Here is a 15,566-nt window from a genome sequence, read left to right on the forward strand (position 1 = left end):
AGACGATGCTTGTGCCCATGCCGGCGACGAGGAGGACGAGGACAAGCCGGCGGTGACCCCGCAGGCGGCCGTGTTGCGTGGCACAGAGAAAGGAAGAACACGCGTCTTTTGTCTTGTCTTACATCAGAAGAGATCCCCAGGGCAAAATTTGTTTTCCTCACATACTTGATTGTCCTGCATGCCATGTTCACGGGCAGTTACACTGTGTGGCACCCGCCACTTAGCGGCTCTTCACTCCCATCAGGAAAGCTACGACACTGAAAAAAAAACACAATGAGTTTCTGTCACCGGCCCGTGTCGAACGGGTGGGCCCGGAGTGATTGTTCGTACATTACAGGCTGACCCTTGGGTCTGTTGAAAAATACAAGCTTATTCGACCCCTGTGCGTACCATACAAGCACATCCCAGAGTAAGGCTGGATATAGAAATCAGAACTACGCTGATATCACACATGGCAGGAAGTATATGCAGTGCAATCTCAGTGCTCACAGGTCAACACTGAACAAATGGCAGTACAATCCACAACATAGCCCAGACATTGTCCCATCTCCTAAACCTACCAGCCCATACTGCAATTAAATGAACAAAAAAAAAGTGGCAAGGGAAATACCAACCATTGCACAGAGGCTGAACAACCATGTACAGTGGCGAACCCAGTGGTGAACCAAGCTCAATGCAGTGAAGCACCAGCCACACTTGCCAGCATATAGGGCACAGGGCACAGGGCTAGATACAGAAGTCATAACTATGCTGATATCACACATAACAGTATATGCAATGTAATCTCACAAGATGGCCATCCTTATTATTGGAAAACAGAGCTTAAGTAGGTGGCAACTGTTGGATTTCAAGTCGCCAGATGAGTAGGGAACCCGTTGCAAACGCGCAATGGGCAACGGAACACATTCTGGCTTAAATACCATACATGTGGCTGTGTAAATACTGTGCTATCATTGCGGATGACTGTGCATGCAGCGGCCAGTAATTTGGGTGCGCGCAGCTTGATTTACAACACACCCCCGCAAGCTCAGGAAATTACCACTCTGCTTCTGAATCTGAATTTAGTTCAATGGCAGCATGGGCAAATCCACCAGCTGCCTTGTGCTTCATAGATAAGGACAATTCCGCTTCAGGTGTCCAGGATCATTGTATTGCCTGTGCAAGAGGTAGGTGGGAAAGCATTGCTGCCAACTTGAGTCTCTGCTGAAAGCAGCAAAGCAATGACATAGTCTAGCGTGCGTGGCACCAGAAGAATGGTGTCGAGTGTGGCAATAGTGCTTGCATATGCCGGTGGAAGACCACTTGTGATGGCCAAAATTAGATCGTCCTCGGAGACACTAATGTCTGCCTCTCCCATCTTGAACGCCTGCTCATTGACCTTCCCAATCCAGCTGGTCATGCTCTGCCCCTTTGTCATCTTCATTGCAAGAAACTTCTTTCTCTGCGTCAAGCCTGCAACAAAACCACGAGCGCAATGCACAGCTTTAAGGTCCAGCCATACATCAAGAGGATCCTTTGAGCGCATATGCGCGAACTGGCTCGGCTCCACGTGCAAAATCATCTCTGCACGTGCCTGGTTCATCTTCTTCACCGACCTCGCCTTCCTCTTCTTCTCGATATCAGCATCAATGTCAGTTTGAGGACGTGCAGCCCCAGTGCGGTCGAGGACGTCTACAGTGATCTCCACAAGTCCATCAAACAGCTCCTTGGATGTAAGATGGGCTTCCATCATAAAAGCCCAGGAAGCATAGTTCGAGTCATTAAGCTTGGCAAAGGAAACATGGGAGGAGTCATCAGTTATTAGAGATGAGATGAAGAATGATTCGAGCGTCAATTGTATATCAGCGATAAAACGGCGCCCCAGACGATTAGCAGGCCTGAGTGGTCGTTTGAAGGGTTATACTGCGTGTTTGTGTTGGATTTCAAGTCGCCAGATGAGTAGGGAACCCGTTGCAAACGTGCAACGGGCAACGAATCACATTCTGGCTTAAATATAATACAGGTGGCTATGTAAATACTGTGCTATTATTGCGGACGACTGTGCATGCAGCGGCCAGTCATTTGGGCGCACACAGCTTCAACTGGAAAGAAATATATAGTAAAAATAAGCTTCCTAGATTGGAGCATCTATGCCACAAGAATGCCAAAGGGCTGACTTTTCTCCTGCACAGTAAGCACGGTGTATAGGACCATGTGGCATGGCAGGACATGCTTGGTCTGCTGTTCCATATATAAATACAGTCTAGCAACTAGTCTTTTGCCACTCTGCCTTTAAGTTTGCAGTGTGTCCAGGTGCATGTGCACTGCTCTTGCCAAGAAAATAACAAAAGATTAAATTGCCAGATTAATTGTTTTCTTTTCTGTTAAACCAGTGAAAAGAATGGGAAAAAAAGTACTGGCCCTGGGGTGGGGCTTGCCACGGCCGGGGGCTTGGGCTTGGGCTTGGGCTTGGGCCTGGCTCTAGACATCACTAAAGCATCAGGGAAAAGCTCCCCAAGTAATTAGGAATAAATGTATGTATTATACCAGTGGACCTTGATCTCAGGCCTCTGGGGTTGCCCTTACAATACCCAGTTATAAGTGTTGTAAAATCAGAGAGAAGAGTTTCTAGAACAACTATTACTCTTATATTAAGCACATGTTATGTGAATGTATGCAGATGTTTGGCACAGGCCTTAGCGATTCATTTGCTCCACATTTCCATTTGTGGAGTTACTGCTGTTAAAACCCCAAATTGGTATCAAAAGCTGTAAAATGTGACTAAAACTAATTGGGATACAAAGCTGTACATGATATATTGCACCCAGTACCATAAAAACATTATATCTGGGGCTATTTGCCATGCTGACACCTCGATATGTACTAAGTGCTCGTAATTTTCCCACAAATCAATGAGTAAGTATCTAAAGTTTACTGACTTGTATTGCAATCTATGTAGCACACGGGAAATTCAAAAATTTCTTTTCCCTTTTAAACATGTATTGAATGTACATATTTAGATACATGTTTCCTCAACCAAGAAATATGATATATTAATTATTTCATAAATGACTCTTCTTTATCAAGCTTTCTGTAAGAACAAAAAGAATGTCTTTCACAGGGATGGAAAAGTTATTGAAAAGCTAACCTTTCCATATGGCTTTGAATACCCCTTTCTGTGTACTATAAAGAATATATTTTCACTCATTTCAAAAATATGTGGTTTATATTCCTCTTTATTTGTGGTATAAAAGATGATATTTCTGCCATTTTTAGAAAGGTCTTCTTTATATGCACCTTTGTTAGCAGATAGAAAGAACATCTTTCAAGACAAAGAGAAAGGTGTGCTTTTTGATCACATGAAAGGGGTAAGGAAACATCATCTTTCTGACTTTTTCAGAAAGATGCTCTTTGTTCTTGTATGAAAGGGGAAACAAATGATGTCCTTTCTGCCAAAGATATAAAGATGTTATTTTCATTGACATGAAAACATGAATATAAATAGCTTCTTTGTGAAAAAAATAAAAACATTTCCTTTCTACGACAAAGAAATAGGTATACAAATCTGTATTGAAAAGATGAACTTTCAATTGACATTTCAGTTTTTCCTGAAACAGGTCCTTTCCATACAAGGGAAATATCTTTGAAAAGCAACTATTTATGCTAATTCAGATATATGATCTTTCTTCCCTATAGAAAGAAGAATTAAAATGTTTACATTAAATTCATCTTTTAATGGGAAAAGAAAGTTTTGAATTTTCCCTGTGTAGATCATAGTAGACCAGATATTTATCAGGGTTATTGTGCACCTATTCTATAATTAGTGGGATTTCTTTTATAATTAAAAAATCAGTTTATTCAAGTAATATTCAAAGCTCCGAGCCCTGTCTAGTATACCTTGTGATATCATTATAACAGGCCAACACTAGAATTTCTGTCCCCTTTTTTTCCGGCCAGCCAGTTCGCGAACTCGCCATCTCGACGCCACTGGCGCAATTCCGAATCCCAGGCCCACGCGCGTTGCGTGGGAGATCCGCCCGGGCATGTGACGCGAGCCCTGGCATCAGCAGGATCGGCGCGGTTGCGCGGTCGCCAAGGACACCGCCACGCGTTGCTGTCGACGGTCGTGTGCGTGGGACGGGGATGCGCTTGGCCGTCGCTGTGTCGTGTGTCGCGGGGAGCGAGCCTCCCTCCCTCCGCCCACCATCTCCCTTCCCCCCTTCGGGCCCCGTTCCGTTCGTTCTCCCCGGGCTGGCTCCGGAATGCTTTTCTATGCTTTTCTCCTCCTTCTTTTCATGCCCCTGGCGGATGTGGTCGGCGCAATGAAGGTGCACACGCCCAAGTCGGACGGGCTCGCGTTCGTCGGGAGCGGCACGGTGCCCGTCGCGTGGTCGGCGGCGCAGGACGCGGGCGACCCGCCCCGGTTCGCGCTCATGGTGAACCGGCCCGTGGGCGGGGCGACGACGCTCGTCCCGGGCGTCGTGGACGTCCCCGCGAGCACGGGCCGCGGGGTGATGAATGTCCCGCTCGCGATTGGGTGCGTGTGCTCGTTCTCTTGTGAGGGGAGGCTGAGCGTGCGGGTGCAGGACGTTCTTCATATCGGCCGTCGACCCGTGCGTAGTTCTCATCCGAACACAGGGGAGAGCGCTGATTGGGGTGCAGAGACGACCCGCTCCGCGTGTTCGCGCAGAGCAAGCTGTTCACGGTGACGCCGACCGGAATCAACAAGTGCGTTGTCCCGCTCGCGGTGTCCCTCTGCCTCACCCCTGTCACGCAGCATCGAGTCCACCAACGACCGTGACGACGTCGGCGACGCCGCGCAGGCCGGTTTCAGCAGGTGCGCCCTGCCGTTCCTTCCCACCGCTCGATTCTCACCCCCGTCTCGCAGCAGCAGCTCAACGCTCCCGTCCCTCCCCTCCCCGTCCGCCTCCGCGCTCCCCGGCCCCGCGCTCAAACCCGCCGTCATCGGCGGCATCGTCGCCGGCGTTCTGCTCATCCTTCTGGTCATCGGCACCGCGCTCTTCGTCCTCCGCCGCCGGGCCCGTGCGCGCGCCGACGTGCAGCGCAGCGTCACGTTCCACCGCAGCCGCATGGTCCGGCAGCCCGGCGGCGGCCACGACCCCGAGAAGGCCGCCGCGCCCGGAGCCGGGCCGGCCGTCGCCGCGGCGCCCCCGAACGCGTACCTCGCGGCGCGCGGCGCGGGGCTGCAGGCCGAGTTCGACGACGTCTCCGTGGAGGGCTCGGCCATCAGCATCTCCACCGACGCCCCGACCGCGGCCGCGCCGTCGTCGTACGCCGCGTCGTCCATCTCGCGCGCCCAGTCGACACGTGCCCAGCCGGCGCTGTACGCGGCGGACCTCGCGCCGCAGCGCTACAAGCACGCGTCGCGCGACAGGGAGAAGGACGCGTACCCCTTCGCGCGCTAGCCTCGCCGGGAAATCGAGGGCGGAGTTATCTTAGTTACCTCTTAATGTTTTCCACCCGCGTGGAATGTACGTCGTTGCAAAGATCGTCCCTTGGCGCCTGTTTGCCCGTGAAAAATGATACACGAGAACATCCTATTAGTCTGAGCCTGCTTCGAACATGCAACCACCGACGCTAGAGACCTGCACAATTGTGCACGTCATGCGCCGGGCGCCCTCAGTTGCCCACCATTCCCGCTGGGAATCAGGAGTCAGGTCCGATTCAGGACCGAAATTGCCCAGACGATTAGACCAAAAGTAACTCCAAGGCCCTCCCAAGGGGGGCGCAAGGTGGAAATTACATACATAGGGCTGAAAGTTTTTTTTTGCGCCCACTGGACCCCCCCCCTCCCCCCTCCTGCCTTATATAGTAATGATCTCCCACGAAAACGTGACTGATGCGATCAAAATCGCATCAAAATGATCGATAGAGGTCTTGAAAATGGAAAATGTGATTAAATTAAATTGTAACTAGGCTATTATAATGTTCCTATGCCTTTAAATGAACTTTCATATAAAGTTGTATTGCTTCTTGCATCATGATGATATGTTGATGCTATCAAAGACTGTGACAAGTTTAGTCACTTCACCAAAAAAACTGGGTTTCACTGCATTCAAAGGTATAAAATGGCATTTAACATGGAAGATCTACATATGAAAGGCCTCCTAAGGCCTCCTAAGTACCTCTTGAAGCATCCCTACACCAAACACAAAAGTTTTTTTTCTAGGCTCTGGACCCTCCCCCCCCCCTGCCCCATAGCCGTGATAGGCATCTTGCGCCCCCCTTGGGCCCTCCTCTTGTTTACGAGTCAGCGCCCGCGTTGAACAGGCAACCACCACACAACACTTATAATACTAGCAATTTATTTCTTCCAACACTGTTGAAGGAAAAGGAGGAAGATCAATGTCCACTACAGAGTAACACAGTAGTACGTATACTACTCTAGCAAGTTCTAGCTAATGAGTCAATGGAATCTTGTAGAACAATCCCGACGCTCTGCGTCGATGATGGCGGTCCGGCGCTAATGTCATCCAGCCGGCGATGGCTCGGGTTTCGCGAACCCAATACTTCAGCAAACACAGTACGGCAGCCTGGGGCACTAGGAGGACTTCGCTGTAGATGGAACAAGCATACTATCTTGATTAAGTGTCAGCACTCACATTGACCAAAAAACTGGTTCTTAAAATTTGCCTGAAATCAAACAAAAAAGAATTTATGCGCCACTTTTGATCACATCAGTAGTCGCCATGGCAACAACATCAGTGTTGGGTGTAAGTTGAGCCAAGGCAGTGTGACCAACTCGTATCAACTTGATTTGAAGAGTTATTAATACGAGTTGCACACCGGTGTGAATCGAGTTGACAGCTGTTGTCAGGGGGAACCCCCGCTTCGGCCTCCTTCGGACCCTCCGAACGCATCCGAGGCGCATCCGACCGGCGCCCCCTCGGACACTCCGACCCACCCCGACCATCGTCCACGGCCTCCTTCGCCCGCACAATCACCGATCCGTCAAGACCCTCCCAACGATCACCTTGGGACAGAGCCTGCGACGCCGCTCAGGCCTTCTGCGCTCTACGTCGGCAGTTACGGACGACCAGTATATAGTTGGCGCCCTAGCAGGCGGACCCTTAGAGTTTCTTCTCTTTGGATCCTCCCCTGCTAGGTCGGTCCCTCCGTGTATTTCCTGTAGTCTTATTCACGCTTTGGATCCTCCCCTGCTAGGCTTTCGTCGGAGTCTCCAGGGTTGCCCTTACAGCTGTTTGCATGTGAGCAAACGGCCACAAGTCGTTTGGGGTCCTAAAATTCAGTGATGTTCATAAGCCCTTAATTTGGGGCTCCAAAATCGATTAAGCCTTAAGTAAGCCTTAAGCCCTTAAATAAGCCATAGGGCTTAAGCACTTAATTGCCTAAAAAGGAAATTTTCAGAAAGCCCTCTGTGCAGCTACAGCTAATGATCCACCGCAATTAGGCTGACATCATGCTCTCCCCTACCCACATACTAGCTGGAATTACTGGTAGAAGCTCTACCCCTCTGTAGGTCAGTTGTAGTATGTATTGCAGCCACAAGCCTGGCCCATATATCAAGTTATGCTTGAAGATTTTGTGAAAAAAACTCTGGAATAAACTGCTTTTCCCTTGTATATCAAGTTTCACTAGTAAGATAAGGCATCTCAGTTGTTTTAAAATAGTTTGTGTGATGTGACATGTGACATTAAGCCCTTAAGGCTCCTGACAGGCACCAATTAAGCCTTAAGTAATGTAAGCCCTTATGTAAGGGCTTATGACTTAAGGCCTTCACTGCTAAAATTTAATATAATAGAATATCCTACACATTATGCCTGTTTCCCCATGAATGCTATGATTATATGTATCAATATATGATCTGAACAGTATAATACTGGCAGGGTGCGCGACGTATTTCCGGCGGACAAGACGGGGGCCGGTGGGAGCACCTGCTGGCCTGGCTGACTGAGCACGAGCTTGTGCCGGTGGTTTGACGATTATCTTTTGCCTGACAAGTACGCTGACAATATATGCATGCCATTGGTCTAAACAACCATTTTACCCTAATACACGGAGCTTGCATTTATGCCGTCCAAGCGTCGCTGCCGTCGAGAACAACCGGGCGCACGTGGCACATCGCCACGTGGCGCGCCGTCCGTGCTGCGTAACCTCGTGGCGGAACCGGTCGTGCTTCCGCGAGAATCGCCGCGCGCAGCCAACCGTGCACGGGAAGTCCTTGGGCAGTCTGGCGTTTGATTGTCCCGGGGATGCGAAAGCGTCGTTGTCCAGGACACTACTCGCAGTGGACGGGGACGTCCAACTCGGCGTCGGCAGGAAGGCATTCACATCCAGAAAACCTGAAGGATCTGGGACCAAATTGTCAGCGGCGCCTACATAAATTTAACATATGATTTGGCTCCCTACCAATGGCGAAATGCGACAGATAGCTAGTATTTTTGTCGTGCTGGAACGCACCCGAGTCTAATTGCCCGGTAAGCACCGGATGGATTTATAACCGCCCGCACCTTCAAATTCACAAAACGGTATCGAGCCTCCAGCACCTTGACTCCCTGGGAGGCATTCCGATGAAGCTGCGAGAGGCACCGTGACATCGAGCCCTGCAAAACGGACGGTGAGCAGACAAATACCTTGGTCTTTAAATTCGTACTGGACGCACAGTCAGAAAACCGCCGAATGTCTGCAAGCGGACTTGAAGACGGGAAGCCACCGACGTTCACGTGCAACCAGTCATCCGCACATGCCGGCCCAACCCGGTCCGTTGTGGCGGAGAGAACCACCGACAGTCCAAATGCATCCTGGACCGTTCGGATCTGTAGGTGAGTTCCGCTCTGCATAACGTCGAAGTGCTGAGGTGTCATGATGTCGGTTGGCGCAATATCCACGACGAAGTTGTTTGGCGACATTGCTGCAGGCTCGACGCGGAAGCGGAGCTCGGTGCTGTAGAGCAGCTCGACCGGGACACTAAATGCCATCAGTCGCAATATAAGAGGTAGTTTCTACCACCAGGCCGAGCGTCCTCTATATATACGGTCAACAACTTGATGTTGACGAAGAATTCGGAAAGAACCTACACCCGCAGAGGGAGGCGTGGGCCGCTGGCGGGATGAGTCATGACAGCGCGCTCGCACTCCGACGTCGAGAAGGTAGGTCGGCAGGAGCGGAGGACCACGCGCCGCACTTCCAAGTTGGTCGCCACCATGGCCCATGATGCGGCGAGCGGATCACTTTTGAGCGCGCGGGGTGCGCCAGGGCCCGTGATGGCGCTCTGCATCTACTGGTCCCGGCGTCAGAAACCCCAACACCCGTGAAGGCACGCGCATGCTCGTTGCCCGGAGCTTGCAAAAGCAGGGCGACATCCAACTTCTTTTGTGCGTCGCTCGTTATCGCGGACCCCTTATCCTCTGAATGCAGCACTCCGGTATGAACATAACTGCGAAGGTGAAGGCGTGTAGCCGTGCAAACAAAGCACCTACCGGCGAAGCCTCCTCATAAGGCTGGCGATAACACCAATGCGGTGATGGCCGTGGCCTTCCGAGACTTCTTAGAATCCAGCATTCGGGAGCCGGGCGGCATCCGGAAGGCGACACAACCGGTCATTGTTTTAACCTCGACACGTGTACATCTTTGCAGGTCAATCCAGCCACACTGACCCCGAACAGCAGTTGACGCCCGTGATACTACGAAAGATCGATAAGCCGCTGGATCCGCGAGGGGACTCAGAAAAACTGCTACATACTTGACGCGGTCGAGAAGCACAAGTTCCCTTCCCTGCAGCTCATACAGCGCGACAAAGTCCTGGTCTTGGTCTGTGAGAACGAGCATGTCCTTGCTCGCATCACCCCATGGCGACACGCTGAGAATATTGCTCGTGCCGCCGGCGCCCGGGGTGCCCTTGACGAACAGCGGGTCCTGCGACACAAGCGCGCCCGTTGCGTCAAGCGCCCAGCCAGAGATGTAGCCTGGTGTGGTTGGGCCAGCAACACGCGAGCGCGTGCTGGCATAGAGCGTGCGACCATCAGAAGAGATGACGATTTCATCGCCCCAGTATAAACTTGCGTTGGCAGGCGCGAGGCCGAAGGGCGTTACAGCAAGCGAGACCGAGGTGAATTCGAGTGCGCCTCTTGATTGAGAGATGGCGAACTGGTCAACTCTGAGGCCTTCTTCGTCGATCAGGTAGAGGTAGGCGCCTGACGGAGAGATGACGGCGTGGCGTGGGCCAGCTGCGACTTCGGAGGGCGGGTAGAGCGCGAGTGAGGACAGTGTGCCGTTCGAGAGGAAGAGAGAGTATCCGTGGACGTTGTTGCCGCCCAAGTTCTGTGGATACATAGAGCGATCAGAAACAATGACCAACACGCACCATGATGTACATGTACTTCAAATCCGGTGTCGTCACGAACCCATGCAGCGTCGACCCTTCCTCAAAGCCCAGCGCCTGCACCTGGCGCTCCAATGCCCCGTTTTTCGACACCGCCCACGCCTCACCACACGGATTCACAAAATCCAGCCCGTAGAGGACGCCATGCTCTCCTGCTTCAGGGACGAAGTCGTTGGCGATCGGTTTCGTGCCACAGGAAACGACGGTGTTGAGCAGCGACACGGAATAGTCGGGCTGGATGGCGTAAGAGCTAAATGTCCTCGTTCCGTTGACGGGCTTCGACCAGCCTGAGCCGTAGACGACCCCCGCTTTGCGCTGCGGACAGAGTGAGTCAGGGAAAGACGGAAAAAGGCGGCCACGCACGTTGACAGACAGCCACGGGTGGGCGGCAGCAGCGGGGGAGGTCTTGACCAGCTCCAAACTCTTCTTCTCCGTGTCAATTTCGAGCGCGTAGAGGAATCCAAGCCCGACATCCTGTGTGCCGTCCAGCATGAGTGTGACGTTGTACTCGCTGGCACCTAATGAGCGGCATACGAGAGCAAAGCTGGATGACGTACCTTCCGAAATTGCCCACTAGCACATGGTGCTTCGCTTGGCCATGTTTAGGTTGTGCACCATGGGCGGCGAGTCCCGCAGCGACACTTGCGAGGGTGAAAAGAGGGAGCGCGCAGAGCATTTGGGTGTCGACGTGGCGGGAGGTCAAGCGAGCGATGGGGTTCCCAGGACGGACCCACAGTCGTCAGTGCCGGGGTCATGGGTGCTGGGTCGGATGTCCGTCGTGGAGACGCGATGATGATGATGGGAAGAGGCAAGAATGAGGAGAATACGTAACGGTGATCGGACTGATGCGCCGGATGTGTGGCGGGGACTGGCGGCCCTGCTCGTGCTCGGCGAGCGCGCATATCTGTATCAAGTCAAACGGCCAACGCAAAAATGAAGATTTGGACAACGCTGGATGGTTCAGGTCTTCTATAGAGGCGAGAATCATGTATCTGGGAGGTAATCCAAAAATACTTCAGTAGATTGGCGCTATAAAAATCAACTTGAAGTAGCAGATGACCATCTTGATAAGCTACAAGTCTCCGTAAGACTAGATTGCATTCAATCAATATATCTACTAGTAATACAGTAGGTATCTAGTCATCTTCAGGCGTGACCTTGTTCTCTCCGAGGACGCTCACTATCTTGCTCACCGCACGCTGATAACCTGCCTCCTGCTGAATGAGCTCCACATGGGCTATGATAGGCAAAGATGTGTGGATGTGCGTCCAGAGTGAGCACGTTCGGTCGATGGCCTGTGAACATTCAAATTTCAAGTCAAGTTCATCCCTGAGGGAGCGAATACCTTTGCCCTTGACAGCGACGATGAGAGGGAAGCTGATAAGAATATCTGCACCTGCAAGCCGTTGTTGTAAGTACATGTATCAGACTCATTCACAAGGCAACTCGCAGGTAAGGGTCGATCCGCAAAGGTATGGCCGCCGTCCGACAGTAAGCCCTCGATGAATTGGAAGTGTGACATGAGGTTCGGCTCCGTGTATCCCTTCTGGATCGTCGCCGTAACCTCTGGCGCCTGAACGTCTGTACGGTCTCAGTCCTGAACTGAGAACATCACCACAAGCAGGATAACTCACTAGTGACAATCATATTCACAACCAACAGCGGCATCAGGGAACCCTCGGCATAATGCAGCAAATGCCGGTATCGCAGCCGTGCCGCAGTTTCCCCGCCTGCGGCGCCCTCCTGTCCCGCGGCCCAGCGCGGCGGCACGAGTCCCGGTGCGTCGGCCCGGCCGCCGAAATGCTCCACGAGCACAGCGTTGCCAACAACAATGACAGGGTACTTCCCAAGGGGTGAGACCGATTTGAGGGTTGGATCGCCACGGCGCGTGAGCGGGTCGCGCTGGTAGGTCTTGAGTGTGTATGGCAGGTGGAGCTCCTGAGTCCTCAAGGAGCCAAAGGATGCGCTGCGAGCGGCTGCCGTTCAGCCAGTGGAGGGTTATTGGGGGGATGGAATCCAGCATTATGGTCACGGAGTTGACGAGTGGGTGGGGCTTTGAGCACTAAGTACGCCGTCGCTGACCGATATGCGATAAATCGGGGGCGGGTCAATGATGTGGCGCTCCGGTGTCATCATAGATAGCCGGTGTCCGGGAAGGTGCTCGCAGAAAACAATTTTTCTTCCGCCAAGTTTCAGGCCTGATGGCAACAGAGTGGCCTCCCGGTGGCATAAAGTCGGGACTTCATGTGTCGTGAAGGCTGGAGTCCACGGGTCCCACCTATCGCCCCCGTCGTTGCCGTCGTTGTGTGCCCATAGCCTCCGTCATGATGGCGTAAGAAAAGAAGCAGCGCGGTGTGACTCGGATCAAATTGACGCGTTACTCTTTTGACGCAAACGTCCATGTCCCTTCGAACACTTTGGACCACCAGCCACTGGCGTAGCAGCGCAAGGCATACGGCGCCCGCTATCGTGCCCAACACCTATTGGCACCGCGAATGCTGACTACCGCGCTCATGACCGCGACCCAACTCCGACGCTGACGCGAGAATTACCCGGAGCTGGACATATATGTGCGTTGTGTCGTCTTGTCTAGCTTTGCAGCATTATGCGTTCACAGGACCTTCTTCCTCTCCTGGTATGGGTATCGGCTGCGGTCGCAGTCGACGTCTGGGGCCAATGTGGCGGCATTAACTACTCTGGAGACACAGGTGCGTCGCTCGTATGGTGTCGCATTCAACCGTATTCTCACTTAACTCTACAGTTTGTGTCGCTGGCACAACTTGCACAGTCCTCAATGACTATTACTACCAATGTGTCCCGTCAACTGGCACAACAACCGTCAGCAGCGCAACGAAATCCAGCGCGAGCTCGTCCACGACGGTGAAAAGCTCCAGCTCGAGCACCCGAGCAAGCTCCTCTGCGAGCGCGTCAGCGTCACAGCCTGCCCAAACTGGCTTTGTCAAAACCTCCGGCACGCGCTTCACATTGAACGGGTCGCCGTTCACCGTCGTTGGGTCTGTTTTGTTGTTAGTATACACGAAGTATAACTTACGGTCCAACAGCTCCAACGCGTACTGGCCCGCGCTCTTGGGATACAATGCGGCCGATATCAACCAGGCGTTCGCCGACATCGCAAACTCCGGCGCGACTGTTACCCGGACGATGGGCTTCAACGAGGTGACGAGCGCGAGCGGGATCTATTTCCACCTCTGGAACGGCAAGACCGCGACGGTGAATACCGGCGCGAACGGCCTCGGCGCTTTTGGTGAGCGTTCCCCATTCCTCGCTTGGCCAACAGCTGATACTCGGGCGCAAGACACTCTCGTCGCGGCGGCAAAGGCACACGGAATCCGCCTCATTGTCGCACTGACGAACAACTGGTCGGACTTTGGCGGAATGGATGTTTATACGAATCAACTTCTCGGGACTGGCCTGCCGCACGATACTTTCTATACGAACCCGACTACCATCGTACGCCGCTCGATACCAGTCCGAGCCCGTCTTGACGTCAGCCATTTCAGGCGGCATACAAAAGCTACATCCAGGCGATTGTGACCAGATACCTCAACGAGCCGACTATTATGGTGCGTGCAATATGGTCTTGTGCATTTTGTCTGCATGTCCATCTCATCCTTGTGCAGGCGTGGGAGCTTGGTCAGTGAATGCCTTGGCTCTCGGATCCCAGGCACTCATCTTTTTGAAGCGAACGAGCCCAGATGCGCGGGAAGCACGAGGTTTGTCCCGATTTATATTCCGTATCCAAACGTTGACCTGTCCTTCTAGCGTCGCTTCTGCAACATGCAATACGACGACAATAACCACATGGGCTGCTGATATATCGTCGTATATCAAGAGTATTGACAAGAACCATCTCGTGGCCATCGGCGACGAGGGTTTCTTCAACCAGCCTGGAAGCCACGACTACGACTACGTCTACCAGTGCGTCCATTCCTTCACACATGATTGAGCAACTTGAATTAACTTATGAAGGGGATCGGCAGGGGTTGACTTTGCGGCAAACATGCTCATCAGCTCTCTCGACTTCGGGACGTTCCACATGTATCCAGTATGTGATGGTTCCTCAGCAAAAAAATCTTTTTGTTCATGAGCATTCAGGATGCATGGGGTCACTCCGGCACCGGCGACGTTGCCTGGGGCCAGCAATGGATCAACGACCACGCGGCAGTAATGAACAGCACTAAGAAGCCCGTACTCATGGAAGAGTTCGGGCTAACCAACTCAGGAACGACGCGCGCAGGGAACTACGCAACGTGGTACTCAACGGTTCTGAGCAGCGGGCTGACGGGGGATCTTGTGTGGTAGGTGCTACTTCCGGTGTCGGGGCTGCTGTTGACCATCACGATCGATAGGCAAGCAGGCTCGAACCTAGCGAATGGTGGCGCGTCGCCGAATGATGGGTATGCCATATACCCCAGCGACCCAGTGTACGCGATGATTGGCCAGCATGCCGCCGCAGTCAAAGCTCGGGGGTGAATGTGTGTGTGTGTGTGTGTATTGTAGCTTCCTCCCAATAATGATTGATTCACAACGCTCTGCCGACATAATACTTCAAGAAGCCGCGACTAAGTATGTCATGAAATGGTTGTTCTTCGCCCATCGGCTGTCATAGGTTAGCTGCCATTCGACCATCATGTTTCCAGCAACACACCTTACTATGTCGCAGTTGCACCCGCACTGGCAGAATTACCCCAGTCGACATGGCATTGCGAGTAGTATGGGTTATAATACACGCAAAATGCGCCGTCCACACATTCTGTCTGCCATGTGAGCGTCCTGCGTTGTAGGGTAACGAATGCCATACCCGTGTCTCCTGTGTATCCTATGCCGCCACATTGTGACCACAGCGGAGCGGTGCCCGCGGATGCGGATATGACAAGTGCAACGAGGAGGAGAAAGACGTGCATGTTGGCTCTCAGGTGTCTGAGCCTGGACTTGGGTTGCCAGTGATATAGTTTGCGATGCGGGGAATCATCGCAAGAGGGTCGGACTGGTGAGGGCAACTTTCGTCCAGGCCAGAAAGGTATACTGTATGCCCATTGCCGCGGGGTCGACTGCGAAAGCTGGATCATTCCATACTGCTTCAGGCTATTCATAGAGCGATAAGGGTCGGATCGAGAAGCTTGGCTGACAACGATTCTCAACATTGTTCCTGGCAGCGTTATGCTCTTGGCACGCCGTCCTCCCCGTCCTTCGGTACCGCACG

General features: G+C 52.6%; 4 protein-coding genes across 4 annotated transcripts; 2 read left to right on the forward strand and 2 right to left on the reverse strand.

Annotated features, from left to right (window-relative positions):
- Positions 1-4,088: 4,088 nt before the first annotated feature.
- MIND_00914600 (uncharacterized protein) lies at positions 4,089-5,405 on the forward strand (the record flags this gene model as incomplete). The annotated part of the gene is made up of 5 exons (XM_037365781.1): positions 4,089-4,516; positions 4,566-4,592; positions 4,642-4,707; positions 4,757-4,816; positions 4,868-5,405. The coding sequence occupies exons 1-5, from the start codon at positions 4,242-4,244 to the stop codon at positions 5,403-5,405; spliced, it is 966 nt and encodes a 321-aa protein (XP_037217193.1). The 5' UTR covers positions 4,089-4,241.
- Positions 5,406-9,453: 4,048 nt separating this feature from the next.
- Positions 9,454-11,018, reverse strand: MIND_00914700 (3-carboxy-cis,cis-mucoante lactonizing enzyme; the record flags this gene model as incomplete). Its single annotated transcript, XM_037365782.1, has 4 exons — positions 9,454-10,281; positions 10,325-10,657; positions 10,706-10,853; positions 10,900-11,018. 4 exons carry the CDS (start codon positions 11,016-11,018, stop codon positions 9,454-9,456), a joined length of 1,428 nt encoding a protein of 475 aa, XP_037217194.1.
- A 460-nt stretch (positions 11,019-11,478) lies between these two features.
- Positions 11,479-12,478, reverse strand: MIND_00914800 (Glutathione S-transferase; the record flags this gene model as incomplete). Its single annotated transcript, XM_037365783.1, has 5 exons — positions 11,479-11,637; positions 11,688-11,738; positions 11,781-11,923; positions 11,977-12,280; positions 12,425-12,478. The coding sequence occupies 5 exons, from the start codon at positions 12,476-12,478 to the stop codon at positions 11,479-11,481; spliced, it is 711 nt and encodes a 236-aa protein (XP_037217195.1).
- Positions 12,479-12,947: 469 nt separating this feature from the next.
- On the forward strand, positions 12,948-14,836 carry MIND_00914900 (Glycoside hydrolase family 5 protein; the record flags this gene model as incomplete). The annotated part of the gene is made up of 10 exons (XM_037365784.1): positions 12,948-13,050; positions 13,104-13,356; positions 13,405-13,813; positions 13,864-13,926; positions 13,984-13,996; positions 14,046-14,076; positions 14,126-14,281; positions 14,333-14,408; positions 14,459-14,661; positions 14,713-14,836. The coding sequence occupies 10 exons, from the start codon at positions 12,948-12,950 to the stop codon at positions 14,834-14,836; spliced, it is 1,431 nt and encodes a 476-aa protein (XP_037217196.1).
- Between the last annotated feature and the right edge of the window lie 730 nt (positions 14,837-15,566).

This window comes from Mycena indigotica, assembly GCF_014461135.1.
Source record: "Mycena indigotica strain 171206Taipei chromosome Unknown Mind.scaff0008, whole genome shotgun sequence".
NCBI classification, from domain to species: domain Eukaryota; kingdom Fungi; phylum Basidiomycota; class Agaricomycetes; order Agaricales; family Mycenaceae; genus Mycena; species Mycena indigotica.